At 41.2% G+C, this 22,493-nt stretch overlaps 1 protein-coding gene and 1 long non-coding RNA gene across 2 annotated transcripts; one reads left to right on the plus strand and one right to left on the minus strand.

The window, feature by feature from the left end:
* Positions 1-1,229: 1,229 nt before the first annotated feature.
* On the plus strand, positions 1,230-17,522 carry LOC143101973 (uncharacterized). The gene is made up of 3 exons (XR_012982544.1): positions 1,230-2,767; positions 2,851-2,923; positions 17,431-17,522. It is a non-coding gene; the product is annotated as an uncharacterized LOC143101973 (long non-coding RNA).
* Positions 8,781-21,518, minus strand: evplb (envoplakin b). Its single transcript, XM_076265284.1, has 21 exons — positions 21,381-21,518; positions 19,285-19,384; positions 18,961-19,115; positions 18,323-18,446; positions 17,618-17,728; positions 17,496-17,531; positions 17,078-17,239; positions 16,802-16,909; positions 15,947-16,042; positions 15,752-15,862; positions 15,377-15,523; positions 15,086-15,240; positions 14,503-14,758; positions 14,235-14,413; positions 13,972-14,110; positions 13,688-13,881; positions 13,435-13,585; positions 13,213-13,296; positions 12,875-12,973; positions 12,697-12,789; positions 8,781-12,581 (listed from the first exon to the last, which is right to left on the minus strand). The coding sequence occupies exons 1-21, from the start codon at positions 21,422-21,424 to the stop codon at positions 9,108-9,110; spliced, it is 6,018 nt and encodes a 2,005-aa protein (XP_076121399.1). The 5' UTR covers positions 21,425-21,518; the 3' UTR covers positions 8,781-9,107.
* Between the last annotated feature and the right edge of the window lie 975 nt (positions 21,519-22,493).

A 22,493-nucleotide genomic window follows, 5' to 3' on the forward strand; every position in this document is an offset into this window, starting at 1 on the left:
ACTCCATAAACAAAAGATAGGTGTCAAAATAAAAGTGGTTTAATGCAAGAGTAGCCTAGACTAGTTTTAGTTACGTTAACGTAATCAGCTTGAAACATGGTGCATAAAAATACTTAAATACACGGTGAACAATGCTTAAGCCTTTCTTGTTCAATGTGTTGAATATAAGGTAAGCTACTACAGGTGAAAATAATGTGAAGACCAGATATAGACCAAAATATATGAACAGAAATATTTTACAGGCCTTGGTTTTGGGACCCATGATTCTTGACTTAGACAAGGTTTAAACTAAATCTGACGGTGCAGCATCAACCTTATCTGATTTGACATGGAGTGACCCCCATGGGTGCTAGCATCTCTCACTAGCACGTCTAGGGGGGGGGGGGGGGCATGTATCAACAGACATGGTGACTATGTAAACCCCCCTTGGTAGGATTAGCTATATTTCCCCCCTCTGCTGGAGAAGTTGTGCAGTATGCTATTTCAAACTGTGGGGGAAAAGTAGGCCCAACGATAAAGCACATTAGATTAGATTAGATTCAATGTTATTGTCATTGTACAAAGACAACGAAATGCAGTTTGCGTCTAACCTTGCAAAAAAAGCAGAAAAGTGCAATGTGGCAGGTGGCGCATAGCCAGGACAATCAGTGCAGTGTAGACAGTACAGTTAATTTACAAAAGGTGGTTTAGGGTAGTATAAATTAAATATAAATGTGTGCAGTGTATTAGCAGTTACCTTAAAAGCAGAATAAATATGGCTATGTAATATGAACAATGTATGAACAACATGTACAGATATGTGCAATGTAGTAGCAGTAACTTTATAATAGTAGTAGTAATAGATATATGCAGCGTATTAACAGAATATAAAAAAAGAAAACAGAATAAATGTGGATATTCAGTATGAAAAATAGACAGATACAGAATGTACAGCTATGTGCAGTGTGGTAACAGTACCATTGTAGAACAGAAACAGTAACATTGTAAGAGTAGTAAGAATAAGTGTATGTGCAGGATGAATAGTATGAAGAGCAGTAGAAAATGGCTAGGGTTAGTAAGTGTAAGTGCAATTACAGTATGTACATTTGTAAATAAATAGATAGAACACTATGAATGGGATAGGGTTGTGCAAATGGGGTGGGTGGGTGGGGGTTGAGTGTCCGCCTCCTTGTTGTCCCTGTCAAGGTTGCCAAGTCGTGGACACCTCAACAGGCACAGGCAAGGAGGCATCGGGCAGGGGCGGTGGGGGGCTTAGTTGGTTGGTTGTCACCGGGGTGCAGTGCTAGAGTTCAGTAAGGTGACAGCCGCAGGAAAGAAGCTTCCTCTGAACCTGCTGGTTCGGGTGCGGAGAGACCTGTAACGACTCCCGGAGGGGAGGGGAGTTGAGTGAACAGTCTGTGGTTGGGGTGAGAACAGTCTTTGATGATGCTGCGTGCCTTACGCAAGCATAGCTTGCCCTGGATGGCCTTGATGGAGGAGAGTGAGGAACCGATGATGCGTTGGGCAGTTTTCACCACCCTCTGCAGTGCTTTTCGGTCGTAGGCAGAGCAGTTGCCATACCAAACTGTGACACAGTTGGTGAGGATGCTCTCGATGGTGCTGCGGTAGAAGTAGAATTGGAACACATGGGTCATTCCGTGTCAAATCAGATAAGGTTGTTGCTGCACCATCACAGATTTTGTTCAAACCTAGTTTATATCAAGAATGGGTCCCAAAACCAAGGCCTGTAAAATATTTCTGCTCAAATCCTGTCTTCGTATTATTTTCAGCCCTTGACATTTTTTTCCATTTTACAGCCTGAAAATCACATTGTCTGGTGAGCAATGTTTGGGCATTAACATAATGAAAAGTATTATTCATAGGCAGCCCAAACTTTGTATTTCAATTCCCATCCCTAGTTGATGTAGTATTTATCATCTTACTTTTCACAATGTACTGTGCATGTTTTAGGGTAGGATGTTCAACAACAAATAAGTCAGAACTGGACAATTATCATTACAGAGAACTTTTTTTTTATATTAATGTAAGTAATCAACTAGGGATGTTTCATAGTGATATCTGCTAGTTAATTTTTTTACTCTATTCACCTGTAGAGTCTCGCCTTATATTCAGCACATTGAACAAGAAAGGTTTAATAAAATTGCCCAAGGGATGTCACTAGGCACCCTCCTAAATCTTAGAGCTACCCCTTGGGGATCAATAAAGTATCTATCTATCTATCTAGTCTACAAGATTCTGCAAAAACAAACTTTAAACGACAAAACCAGGTCTGACCCCATGGCTGCCGGACTAGAAGGCTAATGACAACAAGGCGTCGTTATATTTGTTAAGTATTATTATTTATATAAATATAATGTTGTCTTTGAATTATATGAAAACATTTAATAGTGTAACCAGGTGGTAAAAAGAAATGATTAAATCACTACATTTATGGTTCATCTTTTATATTGTGAGATTTGTAATTTGTTTTCTTTTATTGTTTTCTCTTGAGATCAAAGGTTCACATTGTCATACACTAAACCTTAAAAAATGGTTGTCTACTATTTGTAGTTGAATGCAATATCTAGAGAGTAATTTGTATACCCAGTAGGGGGCGGTAGTTGCCAATTCTTCTGACGAGTTGTATATAGTTAGCCTACTTCATACTTTCCTGCGTGAGTTTACTGTCTATGGTTGGAACCCTATCCTTCTACTGCCTTTTTCCCTGAGGAGGCTACGAGAGGAAGCACGTTAAGCTGTTGTGTACCGATATTCAGAATATTTCCTGGTAAATAGCTTTTCCACACAGTAGTTATAACTCAAAGTGAGTGTTTAATATGCTGTTAGAAACGTGATATGTTTGTGCTATAGGTGCTAATGAAGGTTGAGGATTATTCGTCTACATTTGCTGTAACTACTATAATTTGCTGTAACTGCTGAAGATGTAAGTGAGATCTTGAAACTACTTTTTATTTTGATATTAGACATGTTAAGTGTTGTTATCCATTTCTAAGACTGTGTGTATGTTTGTTTGGTTTTAGAAAGTAAGCCCACTGCCGTATTTTAGTTGGAGAGAACAAAGCTTCAACATTACCAATTCATGCTAACGTATTTTGGTTGAATGCCAGAGACTATTTTTGGTTACTACCTACACACTGGTTAATAAAATTAAAGAAAGAATCCTAACTCCTTTGTGTCCTATGTGGTTGAACTTCCATAGGCTACAATAGTTTCACAGTTTGTCAAGCATAACATCATTTTGTAGGCCTATGTTCAGTTGATATGTGCAGTTGTTGAAATGAACTTTAAAATGAAACGAAATCTTTTGAAATCTAAGTAAACACTATCTGTAATTGTAGCCTCACATCACATTTAGATGACAATTATATGCTTTGTGCTGTTTTCTAATATAATCTCATTAGAAATGAATCCTGAGTTATCAATTTGGCTTAGATATCTTAGGCCTAGACTTGAAAGCTCTCCAAGCAAAGTAACATCTAAATAAAAGGTGCATCATTCCGTAGTCTGTGTTTTGTAGACAAGAGCACAGTCATGCTCCTACACCAGACACATAGTCGCAACCTCGGACATGAGAGGCTGGCATGCTATCCAGCACCAGGAGGTTAAAATTTGTGGGTGGAAGTATTTGTTGCCACCAGCATGTCTCTTAATGGCCACAGTTACACATCCTCATAAACCTCACTCTCATCTGGGTCTCGACACTAGTGTAACCTGTATTATGTGGTAGTCAACCACAGTCCCACACTGGACTCGAACCTTGGATGTGGGAGGTGGGTGTGCTAAGGGGGCTAAAACACAATTGTTCTGGCATCTGTTGGGAGCACATAGGAGCTGATGAGTGAGTGTTACTCACTGAAGAGCATTTAGACAAGTGCTATTTCAAGAAAAAGTCCTTGTATAAGGGTCTAGAGGCATTTCTTAGTAAAATTTGGGAACAGGACTTTTTATCATAATTAACATGTGCTGAATCCAACTAGCCCTGTTTCCAAGCAGAATTTTGAGTTTTTGACCATCTAATTAGCATAAACAAAATGGCGATTTTGGGCACTTTCTTCGGACGGGCATCATTATACCATGTAAATAAATTAATATTGTTCACATCTGTGCATCTCAGAAATCTCCCGTGGGCAATAAATAAAAGGTAAAGGCTAAAAACTCTTGACTATGTTTACGGTCCTCTTTGGCAAAGAGTGTGGCCTGACTTGGTAAACATCTTCTTCGTGGTGGGTGGACACATATTTGGAGTTTAAAATCATTGGAGTTCCTTTGAACTAATTATGAACAACCGTAGAAATATCAGTAGAATATCGCTATGTTTAAGTGTAATAAAGTGTGTACATTTATAAATATAAATAGAATACTATGGGTGGGATAGGGGCAAAATGTTCGCCTCCTTGTCCCTGTGAAGGTTGCCATCGAAATGGACAACTCAACAGGCACAGGCAAGGATGCACCGGGGGGGGGGGGGGGGGGGCGTTGATGGAGGGGTGTGAGGAACCAGTGATGCACTGAGCAGTTTTCACCATCCTCTGCCGTCCTTTCCAGTCGGAGGCAGAGCAGTTGCCACCATACTGTGACACAGTTGGTGAGGATGCTCTCAATGGTGCAGCTGTAGAGGTTTAGAAGTTCACCAGGATCTGAGGAGAGAGGTTGTGTTCTTTAGTCTCTTCAGGAAGAAGAGATGCTGGTGAGCCTTCTTGATCAAGGTAGAGGTGTTGAGGGTCCAAGAGAGGTCCACAGAGATGTGGACACCCAGAAACATGAACTGGTGACATGCTCCACCTCAGTCCTGTTGAGTGCTTGCTTTTTGACTTCCTGAAGTCCACAATGAGGTCTTTGGTCCTCTTGGTGTTGAGAGCCAGGTTGTTGTCGGTGCTCCGCGATGTTAGGTGCTGGACCTCCTCCCTGCAGGCTGTCTCATTATTGTTGCTGATGAGAGCAATCACCGTAGTGTTGTCTGAAAACTTGACAATGGTGTTAGAGCCATGTACATGTAAACTGCGTTGTGTTGAACCTGCGCGATTCAGCCCTGCACACGCCCGGACTCGAACCCGCGAACAGCAGCACCTCGGATCGGGAGGCGAGCGCGCTAACAATTGAGACAATAGCCCAGTCTACTGGCTCGCATGCCAGCAGCACTCTTGAGGCGTCGGGGAGTGAGGTTTACCAACGTTCCACAAGCACAACTAAGCTAGCTGGCATCCGTTACACTCACCCCCCTAAACCTCACTCCCGATCCGGGTCACGGCACCAATGTAACCTGCGTTGTGTTGAACCTGCGCGATTCAGCCCTGCACACGCCCAGACTCGAACCCGCGAACAGCAGCACCTCGGATCAGGAGGGGAGCGCGCTAACAATTGAGCCAATAGCCCAGGCTTGTATGCCAGCAGCACTCTTGAGGCGTCGGGGAGTGAGGTTTACCAACGTTCCACAAGCACAGCTAAGCTAGCTGGCATCCGTTACATACAGGTATGCAGTTGTAGGTGAAGAGGGAGTAGAGGAGGGCTCAGCACACGCCAGTATTCAGGGTGAGGGTTGAGTGGGTGAGGTTATCTAATCTAACAGACTGCGGTCTGTTGGTTAGGAAGTCCAGAATCTAGTTTCAGAGGGAGGTATTGATGTCCAGTTCACTGAGTTTGGTGATCAGTTTGGAGGGGATAATGGTGTTAAATGCTGAACTGAAGTCAATGAACAGCATTCTCACATAGGTGTTGCTATTGTCAAGGAGGGACAGGGCAGATGGCATCCTCTGTGCTCCTGTTCTGGCAAATTCTCTTGAAGCATTCTATACTGCAAACAAAATCTACCTCTGGGTACAAATAAAGTAACTTAAACTTGAACTTGCTCTAGTTATAAAATTATTCATCTAGCTATTAATTCACAGGACATGCAATCATTTTACTAACACAAATAGTATGAAGAAATATGGGTAACACTTTATGGTAAAGGTACATGAATTATCATGAATTCATGCATGAATTAATTCATGATTTATGCATTACTTCATTCCTTTATAGCCTATGAATCATCAGGAATTGACATGAATTCATATACTCTCATTCATGATGACCTCATGTATGAACAACACATCAACTAAAGCATTAGGTGTGATGGGTATATCATTATGATTTATGATTTCTTAAGCATGATCATCATGATTACATGAATTTTAGGATAATTGCTCATGCATTCATCATGTCTGTGGCCCCTCAAATAAAGTAGTGAATAATGACATGTGTTTAGAGAACTCCAAAGTTATGTTCAAATCAGAATTTTAGCAGTGATGACCACATTTTTGGCAGAAAAATAAAGTCATGATCATGGTTAATACATCATAATTCATAATGATGTGCCCACCGTACCTAATAATTTAGTAATGTGTTCATGTATGAGGTCACAAATGACAAACTATGAACTCAGTAAATTCCTGATGATTAATTAGATATTAATGAATGAAGTAATACATAAATAATTATGCCAGCAGCACTCTTGAGGCGTCGGGGAGTGAGGTTTACCAACGTTCCACAAGCACAACTAAGCTAGCTGGCATCCGTTACACTCACCCCCCTAAACCTCACTCCCGATCCGGGTCACGGCACCAATGTAACCTGCGTTGTGTTGAACCTGCGCGATTCAGCCCTGCACACGCCCAGACTCGAACCCGCGAACAGCAGCACCTCGGATCAGGAGGGGAGCGCGCTAACAATTGAGCCAATAGCCCAGGCTTGTATGCCAGCAGCACTCTTGAGGCGTCGGGGAGTGAGGTTTACCAACGTTCCACAAGCACAGCTAAGCTAGCTGGCATCCGTTACATACAGGTATGCAGTTGTAGGTGAAGAGGGAGTAGAGGAGGGCTCAGCACACGCCAGTATTCAGGGTGAGGGTTGAGTGGGTGAGGTTATCTAATCTAACAGACTGCGGTCTGTTGGTTAGGAAGTCCAGAATCTAGTTTCAGAGGGAGGTATTGATGTCCAGTTCACTGAGTTTGGTGATCAGTTTGGAGGGGATAATGGTGTTAAATGCTGAACTGAAGTCAATGAACAGCATTCTCACATAGGTGTTGCTATTGTCAAGGAGGGACAGGGCAGATGGCATCCTCTGTGCTCCTGTTCTGGCAAATTCTCTTGAAGCATTCTATACTGCAAACAAAATCTACCTCTGGGTACAAATAAAGTAACTTAAACTTGAACTTGCTCTAGTTATAAAATTATTCATCTAGCTATTAATTCACAGGACATGCAATCATTTTACTAACACAAATAGTATGAAGAAATATGGGTAACACTTTATGGTAAAGGTACATGAATTATCATGAATTCATGCATGAATTAATTCATGATTTATGCATTACTTCATTCCTTTATAGCCTATGAATCATCAGGAATTGACATGAATTCATATACTCTCATTCATGATGACCTCATGTATGAACAACACATCAACTAAAGCATTAGGTGTGATGGGTATATCATTATGATTTATGATTTCTTAAGCATGATCATCATGATTACATGAATTTTAGGATAATTGCTCATGCATTCATCATGTCTGTGGCCCCTCAAATAAAGTAGTGAATAATGACATGTGTTTAGAGAACTCCAAAGTTATGTTCAAATCAGAATTTTAGCAGTGATGACCACATTTTTGGCAGAAAAATAAAGTCATGATCATGGTTAATACATCATAATTCATAATGATGTGCCCACCGTACCTAATAATTTAGTAATGTGTTCATGTATGAGGTCACAAATGACAAACTATGAACTCAGTAAATTCCTGATGATTAATTAGATATTAATGAATGAAGTAATACATAAATAATTAATGTACCCTTACCGTAAAGTGTTACCGAAATGGGTAAAGGCCTGTGTAACTTCATACATTACCAACCCAATTCGCTTCAATTATGTAAATGTAATGTAAATCAGGTTTTATGGCCAAGTATACTTGGGTATACAAGGAATTTGGTCTCTGCATGTATCCCATCCGTGAATTAGTGAACACACAGGTCACACATTGAAGCATACATTAACCTGGAGCAGTGAGCTGCCTTGCTACAGTGATGCTCGGGGAGCAGTGAGGGGTTAGGTGCCTTGCTCAAGGGCACTTCAGCCGTGGATGTGGGCATGGGAGACTAGTGCTCAACCTTTCCACCACCCACATTTTTCCTACTGGTCGGGGATTGAACCGGCAACCCTTTGGTTTCAAGCCCGAAGACCTAACCAGTAGGCCACAATTTTAAACTTTACATTTCATCACTACACATCTTTCTTGACCCTCAAAAAACATAAGTCTCATTCGTCAAATACCGTGTGCCTGCTCAGTTATAACATTTTAACAATTATATTTTTCAAAAGTTTTTTTAGGTAATTAACATGGGCATAATACTAGATTTTTTTTCTTTTTTTCACAGCCTGTATCCTTGATCTATTGGCCAAGGAAGATGTCTGTGAACAATATGAATTAATTTACATGGTATAATGACATCCGCCCAATGAAAGTGCCCAAAATCTCCATTTTGGCAACCATTTTGTTTATGCTAATTTGATGGTCATAAACTCAAAATTCAGCTTGGGAACAGGGCTAGTTGGACTTCAGCACACCATAATTATGTTAAAAAGTCCTGTTCCCAACTTTTACTAAAAAATGCCTCTAGGAAGCACATATCTCAAAAATATCACCTGTCTAATTGTAGCCATCTGGCTACCATTTCACATCCTGGGCCAGGTTGAAATGTATGTATTAGATATGAAGTAAGCACACAATATAGCACACAGTGTAAATTGATCAGGCATTTTTCTTCAACTATTAGGAGTTGTTTTAATATGTCAAACAGTAACAACCAAAAATAACACTGAAATAAAATATCACACAGGTAAGACAGAAAATGTAAGACAAATCCAGATATATTTAATTTGGATAGATAATTGAAGACCCAGAAGCCCCAACCTATAGTTCCAAGATCTATGAATAACATTCCAACCAAAGGCTTAAAGACTATTCTGACATAGATGTAAAAGATAATTGAGTCAATGCTATGTTATAACCCCCTAAACTTGTTAAAATGGCTTGCTGCTGGCAAATCTACAAGGTGCCTCTGCATAGCCTACACACGAGAAAGAGAAGGGGAGAAATTATAGTTTGAATAAGAGGGAGCACTGCCTACACTATCACTCGAAGCAGCAGGTAGGAGTAGAAGTCCAGTGATTTGATCCTTCTTGCAACGAAGCAGAGCCTCCTTGAAGGTGAGCTTTTCCTTCGTAATGGGGTCCACCAAATGCTTTAGGTGTTTTCCTTCATCCTGAACCTCCTTTGCTGTATGCTTATCAATCATATCTGTTCGGATTGCTTCTTCAATAGTAATGCGCCCAGCTTTGTTTGGGTTCACTAGCCCCCCTGTACTGTACTGTGTTTCCAAATACCACATGGCACTTTCCTCTGGGATCCAACCTTTCTGCGAGGCCTGTCCCACAGACAGACGGTCTTTTGTCACAGGATCTTCTACGCCAGTGAAGGCCTTTTGGGCATTGAGCAGCTGATGCATCTGACTTTTATCTATGAGACCATACTGTGCTGCCTTGTGAACAGAGTACCGGTCCTTCTTGTTGAGGTCCACAATTCCCCCAGTGGCCGCTTGAGCCTCAAGGAGCCTCAGAGCTGTGTTTGGGTCGATCAGCTTGCGAGTCAAGGCACTGCGCACTGACATGCGGCTGTTTGTGGTGACATCCACAACACCAGAGATGGGGAAGTTTTCGTCTCCACTAATGGTACTTACCAGTGTGTTGAGACTGCCATTGGATAATGACCTATCGTATAAGCTCGATGGGCTGGTGATGCTGTTAAGGGAATTCAAATTAGGTGTAGAAGTAGAGAAAGCACTGCTGAAGGGTTTAGGCTTCTTCTCTCCAGCTACTAAAAGTGCAAACTCGGATATGGTCATTTTGCCGTCCTTGTAGCACTGCAGATCATACTGGGTCAGTCTTCCATCCCTAAGAGCATCTTTAATGGAATACTGCTTGCCACTTTTGCGGTCCTGAAGAACAGAGGTATCTCCATCAGGCCCTTTGCTTGTGATCTCTTCCCAGCTACACTCAAGGTCTTGGAAATGCAGGTACTGTTTTTTATCAATCACTCCCGCCACATAGGCATCGTATGGTGACATGTCTTTTCCTGTCTCTGGGTCAAGGATGGAGATTCTGGTGGAAACATTGGTTTCCCTTGTATGAGTCTCAGAATGATCCTCATTCTTCAGGATACTCTTTAACTCCATGATGGTAATGTCCCTCTTGCGGATAGTGTCCTTTTCATCCAAGATGTCCCTCTCCAGGCGTTGTGTATCAGATTCCAGTTGAATGCTCTTATGCTTGTTCAGTTGGTTCCTCTCACTGAGTAATCTTGACTGATGCTGGAATGTAATGGAGATGGTCTCTCGCTCACTCTCCAATTTCCTCAGTTCCTCCAGGAGATGATCCTTCTCTCGCTGTAGAGCATCTCTACTTAGGGTCAGATTAGTCTCTTCTTGAGACGTAGTTGACTTTGTTGTGTGCAGTCGGGTCAGTCTGGTATCTAAACGCTGTATTTCATCCTCCAGATCACGTCTTGCATGCTTTGCCTGTGACACTTGCTCTCTGAGATGTTCTCTCTCAGACTCCACAGCAGAGTCTTTCTCCACTCTTATCACTTCCTTGTATATAACCTTTTCCACTGATTTCTCCTTTTTCAAGATATCCAGTTTAATTTTTAGGTTTGTGACGTCTCTTTTCAGACGGGAAATATTATTTTCTTCCTTGTCCATATCAACACGCAAGCTATCTATCAGCATGTCCAGTTTGGGTTCACGCTCCACTTTAAGAACCTCCTCTATTACGATTCTTTCTTCAACACATGGTGGGGCACTTTCTAACTCCAGGATGCGAGATCTTATCTGTCTAAGCTCTGTCTCCACAATGATTTTCTGCTGTCTGTCTACCCCTGACAGGCTCCTCTCCTTTTCCAGAACCAAGGCTCTCAGGTCTCTCACCTCCATCTCCAGTTTCATGCGAGCGTTCACATCTAGATTCAGATTCTGTTTTAGCCTCTCATGTTCCACGATTTGTCTCGGGTCCCTCTCAAGACGTAGTACCTCCCGAACCACAATCTTTTCTTCTGGCTTTTGCCTCTCAAGCAAGAGGTATTTATTCTGTAGGTCATATACAGCTTCTTCAACACTGCGCCGTTGTTGGACTTCTTCACGGACATCTCTCCTGAGCCTGTCAGCTTCCTTCTCGATGAGAGGGTCATTTTCATACCGGATTACTTCTTTGTTCACAACCTCAGTGTGCACTATTGATTTCTCAGCCTTCAGTTCATCTCTTTCTTTGACTAAGATAAAGACTTTATTATGGATGCTTTCATACTTGCTCCTCAAGAGTGTGAGCTGGTCATTTAGCCGCTGTATCTCCCTGACCATCTCTGGGCTCCTCTCTTCTTTGATCACTTCCTGGGTCACCTCTTTGTACTCCACTTTGGGCTTCTGGGAGCGCAGTCTGTTCAATTCTAAAGTGATTGTCTCCATCTGCGTCTCATAATCAGTGCGAAGATGACTAGACTGCTGCAGCTCTCTCCTCAGACGCTTCAGCTCCGCTTCAGTGTCAGGGTGCACTCTGTAGATCTCATTGATTATCTCTTTGACCTCCACCTTAGGTCTTCGTTTTTCCACTTCAGTGTAGTGGAGCCTGAGATTTGCAAGCTCCTTCAGTAGGATGTTGGTTTCCTTCATTTGTTCATTGAGACTAGTGTGCAGCCTTTTCGACTCACTGAGAAGCTCAGGGTCCTGCTCCACCTTCTTGACTTCCTTGATTATTATTTTAGGCTGCACTGTGGGAATGATCCTCTCTAGCGTGTTGATCTTGCTCCTTGTCTGGAATATGTCATCATTCAAGGCCTTGACTCTAAGTTGTTCATCAGCGATCTCATTCTGGAAAGTGTAAACAGCTTTCAGCATGACTGGATCTTTGTCCAGTTTGATAACTTCTTTCTTAACCACCTTCTCCCTTATGGTAGGTCTCTTCTGCTCCAAGGTCCTGATTTCGGTCTGCAGGTGCACTGTCTCTGACTTCCGAATGGTGATCTCCTCTCTCAGTCTACGTATTTCCTCTCTCATCCTTTCAGCCTCCTTGTCCAGCTGAGGGTCTCTTTCAAATTCTGTGAGAACCTTAGTCACCATTTTGGGTTCTATACTTGCCAGTTCACGTTCCAGACGAACAATCTTTTGTTTGAAGATGTCAATCTCTGTGTGGGTTGTTGAGCGTTTCACAGACTCATCCCCAACCTTACTCTTGAGACTCTCCAAGTCCCTCTCCAGCTTGGGGTCACGGTAGTATTGCACAATCTCCTTCTCTTCCAGACGTTCCACCCCTCTTCTGTTCCTGAGGGATTGGAGTCTCTTCGTGTATATCTCCAGATCATTTTCAGCATGGCTGCGTCTGCTGATCTCACTCTCAAGGTCTCTCTTGAGGCCATCCACCGCATCCAGGCTCCTCTGCTGGCTCTGCATCTGCATCTGCTGTTTCACTACAACCTGGCTCACAACCTCTTCATTCTGGGAGAGCAAGACAAGGGGAAGTTTAGAGGCACAGTGAAGCAATTGCTTGAATTGTTTTGTCCAGAGGTTATGTAATGATATAAATGTTTTCTTTTTTGTTATGTGATCATACCTTATTGATGATGTTTTTGGCCAGATACATTTGGTGAAGTAGCTGATCATTCTCTGCCGACACTTCAGAGTAAAGATTCAGAACATCCCTTTCCTAGAATGATAAATTGTGGTATAAATCATTGCATACTCACTCAAAATCTCACAGCACATGTAATTCCACTGGTTACCTACTGTACCTTTTGCTGCACAGAGTCAATTAAGTCACAGGACTCATCATAATGTAAGTCTGGGACATTTAAATTGTTGCGGTTCTTCAGAGTGATTTGATGATATTCCTGTGAACGAGATCATACAAATAAAATATGATGGCTTTAAATGGCGCATCTTATGTTATGTTATACTGTATTGTCCTTAAACAATACAACAAGAATACAGCCCTAAACTTTTGAATAGCTAAACAAGTTTCCAAAGCAGTTAGTGTTATCAGTGACCAACCCACTCAAAGGTGGAACCTTTCCATTGTGATTTTCTTTGTTACAGTAGTCTCCTGCATTTTGTTTATGTAACTACTCACATTCAGGAGTTTCTGCAGATCTTGTGACAGAACTACTACACGGTCCACATCATCTGATTTCCTCTTAATGTCCTCCACCACTCTCTAGAATAAAACAAGCAGACAAAAATTGAAATTTCATTTCAAGTTACTGAGAAGAGAGTCACCAAGTCTTGTAAACAGTGAGCTGATTGAGCAAGGTATCATTCAGCACAATGTTAGATAGAAAACACTACAACTGACCTTCTGAGAGTTTTGTTTGGCATTAATTTGAGCAAGGCTGTCATATGGATTAATCTTGTTATTAGGCATGTTTATCAAAAAGGCATTCAGAGATTTCACAGTGGTCTGAAAATCCTGGTTCTTATTGGCTATGTCCTGCAACAGGATGGACCTGAAAAGGAAAGCCGAAATAAGTCTAGCACCAATCAGTGACTGTAATGGTAAAACTGTATGTTTTAAAGGAACATGTCAGAGAACTTTCTGCATTCCTTACCTCTCCAGCAGCTGATTGTTGACGTTGGCATAGCGGTTCTTTAGGCGTTTGACCTCAGACTCTTGGTGGCGAATATCTGGACAATATTCATGAAAGGTCTTCTGCAAGGAGCTACACAGCTGTCCTGTGGTCTCAAGGTCTCGGTCCAGCTTAAGCATATCATCCTTCTTGTTGGTAACATCTTTACGGAGAGTCTACAGGGGAAAAGAATATACTGTTATGCCATGGCTAAGTCTGTTTAGCTTAGTAGTAGTGTTTGGTTTTAAGTTTTTAGTCTGGCGCACCTGAAGCTGTTGGGTGCGAGTCTGCATGGAATTTGGTTCATCAGAAATGACATCAGTCTTAACAAGATCTTTCTCGAATCCAGATACCATGGTGTCCACTTTTTTAATCTGATTCTCCAAGAACATGGCTGCGTTGGCCCTGAAATCAAATTTGATCACATTAACAGGAACTTCAAAGTTTCTGCACTTTTGATGGTTAAACAAATCAATCTTTGTGTTCACTAATAGTGTGGACAGTTTTTTTTTTTTTTTCTCTAACTTACTTCTTCTTGTAGTTGTCAGAAAGAGTGGATACGTTGTCCAACTTGTTGTTGACAGCACTCAGCTTTGTAGGTAGCGTTGATGTGACTGGACCCAGGGGAATCTGGGACAGGAGGGGTTGCATGTCCCTCTGAATAGATGCCTTCTCCGCCTCCAGCTGATTTACCGCCAACTCAGTTTTCTGTATGACATACCAGTAGCATTCATAAACAACATGCTAATAACCAACAATAAGCTTTTCAGTCGATTTCAAATGTAATATCCTCTCACCTCATGTTCGCTGATTCGGTTGGACAGATCTCGCGTGGGATTTCTGCGGTCCAGTGGGGCTCTGAGGCGATTCTGGGTGTCCTTCTCTGCCTTCAAAAGGCCCTCCATAACCTTGTCTAAACGTGTTGAGAGATTGTTGGCCAATGGTTTGTCCTGAGGGCTACTCGTATTGACCGTCTGTGTGTAGGACTTGCGTGTCACTGGGACCAGCAGAGCAGCTCTTCTCCTCTTGAGGTCCTCAAGTTGGTCACCCAAACTGGATTAAAATAAAGATGCATTACAGATGTTTATAGATGTTGCCTTAAACAGTGAGTGTATACTGTCATAATTTAATTTCAGGAATGGTGTAAACGATAACAACATATGGCGCATAATAGTCTAAATGATCACCTTGGGTTTGATGAGTTTGGTTTACTAAATGCTGTAATCTCAGTATTTGTGACACCATACTCATTCAGTCCAGTTCAAGACAATTTGGACATTGTTCTGGGTTTAATCTCATGGAACAGTTCCTGACCTCAGTGAATGCAATGGACTGTTTAGTCAGGCTAGTCATAACAATGACGGACTTAGTGGTCCTCACCTCTCCACCCTCGCAATGGCATCCCTGTCTGGAGGCAAGATCAGCAAGCAGACGGATGGAACAGTCTTGGTCAGGCCACTGCTGGTTTGAACTTCCCAGGTCTCCTCATTATTATTGGACTTCAGGGTGAACCTGTCCCCTCTCTGCATTGAAGTCTGAAAGGGAAGTATCATGCCATCATTACAAAATGCTGAGGGGTTGAGCCATAGATGTAATTTGTCATTGTTTGTCTTCCTCTGTATTCATACTTTTTGTATTTCGTTTTGTATTCACTCTTGCTATGTCTAATACCTTGTCTGTGGTCCAGTCGCACAGGGCAACCACATTGACTGGTTTGGTAGGGCGGAGGCGGCGAAGGTGAAGTGGGGCAATGGTGGTGCTGAGTTCTTTCAGGTCAGCCAGACGCTGCTCATTCCTCTCAACCGCCCTCTCCTCTCCCTGGAGCGATACAGAAATACATTTGTAAAATAAAATACTCTCACTGAGCAGATTAAAAGTTATCCCAGGGCTGTCTCACAGAGCTACATGATGTAACTCTGTAATAAATAAAACTTGTTATTTTTACCATAGTTGTCAGAGCTAGTTCAGTGAATATGCTGATAGACCTAGTGATGAATAATGTGTTAAATGTGATTTCTTGGTTTCTGAAATTGAATAAAGCCTAACCTCTACGTGCATCTGCTTCTCAAGAGTACTCATGTTGCCAAGCAATTTTGAGTCCAAGGTGGAGTTGATCCTTTTCAGAGACTCAGAGAAGGTTTCCATATCCAGTTGATACTAGAGAGAAGTAAAGATCATTATCATGAAGTTTCACATCAATATTATTCCGTTGCTTGTGCATATTATATTGTTGATGATTACCCTCTTGTAATCCTCAACGTTGTCCAGATGGGTCTCTTGGCAAATGCAGAGGTTGAGGAAATCTTTCCACTTCCTTTGGACTTTATCGTTGAGAGACTGAGAAAGAGAGAGATAAACATTAAACAGATAGACAGACAGATAGATATTTAAAGTCAATAACTAGGGCTGTCAATCGATTAAAGAAATTAATCTAAATTAATCGCATATATAATTTTTGCTGAGAAAGTATTTTAAATATTTAAATTCAAATGAATCATTGAATAATTAGCATTAGTGACATTAAAGTTCAAAAACTCTTTTATTATTATTTTCACTGTTCAAATAATGGCCATAATAATCTATGATATGACCTAATATGCTGAGGAAATAAATTCAAAAGTGCTTCGGGAAGAAGTTTTTTTCACATACAAGGCATTTCATTCCACAGATATAACCTAGGGGACACAATGAAAATAAATGAACACTCCCCTCAATGTCAACACTATTTCTTTCCATTGATGTGTGACTTTAGAGTTGACAAACTCCGGTGATATGCAAATTCCTTGCTGCAGACATTGCAGAGGACTTTATTTTAATCAACACTTTATTTTTGTCAACACCATCAGGCCATTTTTTAAAAGTAAATGTTCCAATCAATGATCTAGGCAGCACATTTTCTTCTCTCTCCTTCATTTTACAGCAATGGTTACTAACTAGAACGGCTCGGGGTCAAAGGTCACAGAATCGATTAATCTGCGTTATTTTTTTTAATCAGTTATTTTTTCTCAAATGAATTAATCGAAATTAATCAGTTATTTTGACAGCCCTATCAATAACATGTTCAGATGTTAAGTGTTGTGCTGTTGCTGCAGATACCTTGATTATTGTGCTAGCTGGGTGGTCAGTGGCAACAAGGTGGTCTCTCTCTTCCTGGAGTTTGTTGACTTCACTTTCATGTGTTAACAAACCACTGTTTTTGAATCTCTGCAAAATAACCATGCACATCATACAATCTTGGGATCACTTGGGACATATACCTCAGGACTTCATAAGAACATCATCAAAACTCAAAACATCTTGCATTCCCCTCACTGTTTATCTATCTAGAAGTATTGGTATATAACAACACCTCCACAAAACTTCTCTGCTCACCTCATACTCCATGCGCACGCTGGGGGCATCCACCATGCGGTCGCTCCAGTCCCTGGTGGCAATCTTGTCATTCTGGTCATCCAGGAATGCCAACTCCTTGTTGCAGCTACTCATGTAATCATACAGGCTGGCCAGGTTGTTACGGCGGTCTAGGGAGCTCTCCTATATTGTACATAAACATACACATAAGGTCATTAACATAAGGTCAGTGTGTGATATGCAATATTGGTCGACTGAAAATCAGCCAGAAAACTGATTTACTAAAGACTTATTGTATGTAGCAATGTCTGTGTATTGAGGTGTTCCATAGCTAACAACTATGCTAAGTTAAGCTGTGCTTAAACCTTTTCTAGAAAACTGAACGTCATGGATTATGAAGATGCCTGGAGCTTTTGAATTAAAGGACATCAAAACTCACCAGCAGGTTTGAATACTTCTTCTGATTAGCTGCATCCTGTTGGACCAAAGTGGATTGACGTGAGACTGGATAGATGTGAACATGTCATATTGCCATGCACTAGAGGTCAATGACATGCAAACCTTCTGCTGGGACTTGTAGCTCTCGATCTCCTTGTGCAGGATGTTGTGGGCAGCGATCTGCTTCTCCACGTCAGACAGGTTAGGACCATATTTATCTGAATCCACTTGTCTCTGTAACATAACAGATAAGTTGTAAGGAAATTATTATTATCATTGTATAACCATTTGTGTAAGCAGAAATATTGTTGTGCTGAGTTCTAAGAACAGAGAGTTCAAGTTAAATGTTGTTGTGCTGAGTTCTAAGAACAGAGAGTTCAAGTTAAGTGTGCACTCAGACAGACAGGAACTGCACCCTGTCTGTGTGTGTGTGTGTGTGGGTGAGATAAGAAGTATGTCACAATGAAGTCGCTATGTCTTGCTTCCTATTTTCTGTGTGCATCTGTACAATAAAAGACACAGCTTTGGGCTGCAGAGTCAGAGACTGATGGTGAAAGGAATCCTTCCTTACACTAGCACACTCTCCTCGTGGTACCAGAGTCTGTGGGCAAAGCCATACTACATGTTGTGGTTCTTGTATCTATATGTTGGGGTTAAATTCCCTGACATAAGTGCATATTCAATGTAGGAATTACTTTTGTGTACTTGCAAGATTTATATCGTGGTGATCATTAATTACAATGTTAAAGATTTAGGGAGTGGTTTGTTGAAAATACTATGAAAAACAGTGGGAGGGAGTAAATGAATGCATCCGAAGCACAGGTATACCTGTTTCTCAGTAAACACCTGGCCCCAGTCAACCCTTGGCCTTAGGTTCACATCTTCCACCTGCTCATACAGATCCCGATAGTTGCCACAGTCCTTAAACCAGCGGTCATGGAGATTGCTGACGCTGGGGTCAAAAACAAAACAAGTCATTAGAAAAAGTCACTTGCTATTTCGTGATCAACTTATCAGAACCCTCTAGGACAGTGTTTCCCAAACTTTTTTTCTGGGGACCCACTTTTTTAAAATGACAGACTATCGCGACCCAACTCGTGACTGTGGTAGTTAACAAACTAGATCCTAACGGAAAGCTGTTAGCTTTCCTAAGCTATATAAGGTATAAGATAGGGGTATTACACAACATAAATTGTCACTAGGCTATGCTGGCAACCCAAATAAAATCTCCTACGATCCATCATAGGTCGCGACCCAGTCTTTGGGAACCAATGCTCTAGGAGCCTTTGGTGTGTTCACTCTGATACATTAGGATGTGTTGCATTAGCTCAGATGATATAACACTGCACAGTGCAAACCCAATGCACTATTTAGTAGTAGCCAGTTGTTTTGAGTCACTCGTTTGAGTGCTCATTGTTGTCTTTCTCAATCATTGCAAAAATCAATATGGCTGACATTGCACTCACTCGCTCTCGATCTCATGAGCCTGCGGGTGATGCAGCTTCTTGGCCTTGTCAACGTCAAGGAACAGGTCCTTCAGTAGGCCCTCTGCCTCGGCCAGGTTTTCTGCATTCTCCTTCTGATGCCGGAGGGGCAGGCTCTTCAGCTCATTCTGCGTGTCCTGAGAATGGAACAGCCAGAGGGCAATATTACAGGCTTTGACAGATATGGTCCTGTAAGACATGTTCTTAGACCTGTGCCTCAGCATTTGAATGTGTGTGAGGTGTGTGTTCGTTTGAACATTTTGTTGTTGTTGTTGTTGTTGTGTGAGAGGGGGCAATAGGTCTTACTGCTGCCAGGAGATCTTCAGCACGCAAGATGTTTTTTTCCACCGTGTCAGAATTCCTCTGCATGCGCGCTATCAGAAAAGTCAGCTCACCGACCTGGTCCCTGATTTAAGGGGAAGGAGAAAATGTGTAAAATACGACAGCCGTGCACACAAACATTCTGATACTTTCCCTATCAGCAACATAGGAATAAAATGCTCTAGATAGTTAAATAATAATTAATATGATAATTAAAATGTACCAACTTAATTTGTTTTAAACTCCTGATGATTAAAGGCTTACTGTACTGCATTGTACTTTATAAAGAATTGACCAATATTGATGAAACAATAAACTAATACAGAACCTGTAATCTCAGTTGTTTTATCAATGAGAAAAAATAGCATGTCTGACATGACCAAAATCTCTTTATGCACATGATTCATTCAGATTGTTTTTACATTGTTTAATATAGTATGTTGTACTTAAGATTGCACAAAGCAGATGACATTTCTATGAGAAAAAACTTAATTAAAAAAAAAAAATCAACCATGACGGTGAAAGAAAATAGACATCACAAGAGAAAGTGGAGGGTGTGGTACTGTTCCATCTGGACAACGAAGCAAATTCCTTAACTTTAAATTCCAGAAATGGCTATCGCTCAACAAAGAAACTATAATCTCTACATGCAGGTTTATTATTTTGTGCATTGTTCTCTGACACCCCCTGTATTACGCTGGTGATCCAGAAAGGCAAACTCTTTGGCTTGTGGTGTAAGAAATTCAGCTAAGTGGCCCATACAAAAATCACAGTGAATATGCATATTCATATGATGGTAATATGCACTGTGGTGCTTTTCTAACAGAAAGTATAAGAAAAACCTCAAAGAGTTTCTGAAGTTGTTTTTTGGCAGCTTATCACTAAGAATCCTGAGTAAGTATACAGAGTCTACATACTTTTCGAGTTCCAATTCAACTGTGTAATCAGCGTGTGATAAGACTGTGTCATGCTAAGGTGACCCTAAAGCTAACTGCAAAGACCCAATAAGCCAGAGCAGACAACAGCATGTGGGAAATTATGAGATTCCTCTAGGTAAATCATAAACCATAATCCATTCAATCAGATCACTGGATACAAATTGTTATTGCACAAAACCAGACCTGAGCTGGCTTTTTATCTTCTTTTGTTTTAAAAGGTAAATTTGTCCTGTTGCAGTGGTAACCCTCTGTCTTAAGATTCTCCTCAGATACTCTTGAGTGACACCATTGATAGGTAGGGCTTTGCCCCTGCCACCCCTCAAGTCCTTGAAAACATGAATGATCTGTGACCAAGTTTATGTAAGCACACACCCTTTAAAGGAATGAGCTAATTGAAAGAGTAGGGGTTAACTACAAAATATGACAAAGAACCCAGTCAAGACTTTCCAGATACCATGCCAAACAACAGTACACATTATTCAAGAAGTGTCATGCAAAAGGTAAATCATGGCCATATGTGACTGGTCACCATTGATAACAAGCCACGTAACTCATAACAACATGGTGTTGATCTGGATTCTATTGACTAGGTAAATACTAGAATAGGCTGAGACCCTCTTGGATCATTATTACCCCCGCGTCATATAGTGTTACCAGTCCTCTTAGTCATCACACTAATCACTTCACCGGTCTTCCAACAGAATGAAACTAAATCAATATGTCACACCCTTCAAAGAAAACCGGATCTTAATACAATACAGCACTTACATTTGTCACAATCATCTCAATGTAAAATGACAAAACGAGAGAATATTCAAACTAGAAATCACCACAAGGTACTTTCTTTCTAATGGTCCACCACAGTCATTGGAGATTTAATTTAATGTTTCTCATTTACACAAATGTGGTTGCTCACACATATGCGCAGGCATATGTGGACCAACGCATTCACTTTGTACATCCAAAAACACCATGTAACACAGGCAGCATGCAGGAACACTAGCACCCTCCCATGGAAATGAATTCCCATAGAAAGAAAAGAGAGAAAGGTATAAACAAGAGAGGAAACTCTCTCAAACACACACACACACACACACACACACAGGCACAGTGACTTGAGAACTTCTCCTGGTTTGTACTCACTGGCTGATCTTCGCCGGGCTGTACGACTCCTTTTTCTTGAACATCTTGTGACTTTGTGTACCTAAATCCCAGTGTGTTGAACAATCCACCCTCTTTAGCTGGACCCCCTGTCTCTCTCGCTCTGTCTCTCTCTGCCTGCAACACACCTCTCCTTGCCTGTTAAAGGGAGTCTACCTCTCTTGACCCCACCCCTTGGAACAGGTGTTCTGACACACAGCCAGACAAAAAGACCGGGAGGACCTGTTACATAGTTTAACTCCCTCTTTTCTCGTTTTCATTTTCCTTTCTTCCTCCTTCCCTACCCCTTCTTTCTTTCTTTCTCTCTATCTCTTACTCTCCCTCCCTCTCTCCCTCCTTTGCTGTCTGTCTGTCAAAGTCATTAAAATTGTAATTACTGTCTATCATTCTAAACTGTTGGCCTCAGATTAGGGATTATCCTTATGGGATCATTATTATGATTGTACATAAAATGACAGAGAGCAATGTCATCTGCCAATTGCCAATACATGCCACTATATACATGACACTCATAAAAGTTCACAACAAAAGGGATACCCTTAGTTCATATCCTTCTGTCTGTAGTCCGGTCACTCCAGCACTGTACTCATAATTCATATGGCTCAGATGAGACTCATTTGGTTGCACGGTGCAATGTATTCCTGCACAGTGGTAGAGCTTGTCAGGATTCCTCATCCTCACTCTTAAATATACATGCTTATACTCAATTTTTAAAAAACATATCCTTTGTAAATAAAGCTCTTTCTGAAAAAAGTGATAAATTATAAAAATCCATCATCTGAATCTGAGGAAGGGGGTTACAGGCAAATGGAATGTGGTTCAGCAGGTGAATCAAGGGTGGCTTGCCATGGTTTCAGAGTGTTCATAAAAGAGAGTCTACACTACACAATGCGCTGGGTGTTTTTGATTTTTTCGTTTTTTTAAGTAATGTCCAAAGGTCTCGTTAAAAAGTATTCTCTATGTTAGATTAAGCACCTACAGCACATTCATTGTCTACATGGAGACAAACATTAGAGTGTCACATCTAACATCTAAATTCTCATCTTAGATCTGTGATGCTCTCTGTGTTGTTATTTATTTGAATTTTGCAAAAAA

Source organism: Alosa pseudoharengus, unplaced genomic scaffold, assembly GCF_046254945.1.
Source record: "Alosa pseudoharengus isolate Yale_2024_CS ecotype anadromous, Long Island Sound unplaced genomic scaffold, YU_APseudo_1.1 YU_APseudo_1.1_scf_4, whole genome shotgun sequence".
NCBI lineage: Eukaryota > Metazoa > Chordata > Actinopteri > Clupeiformes > Clupeidae > Alosa > Alosa pseudoharengus.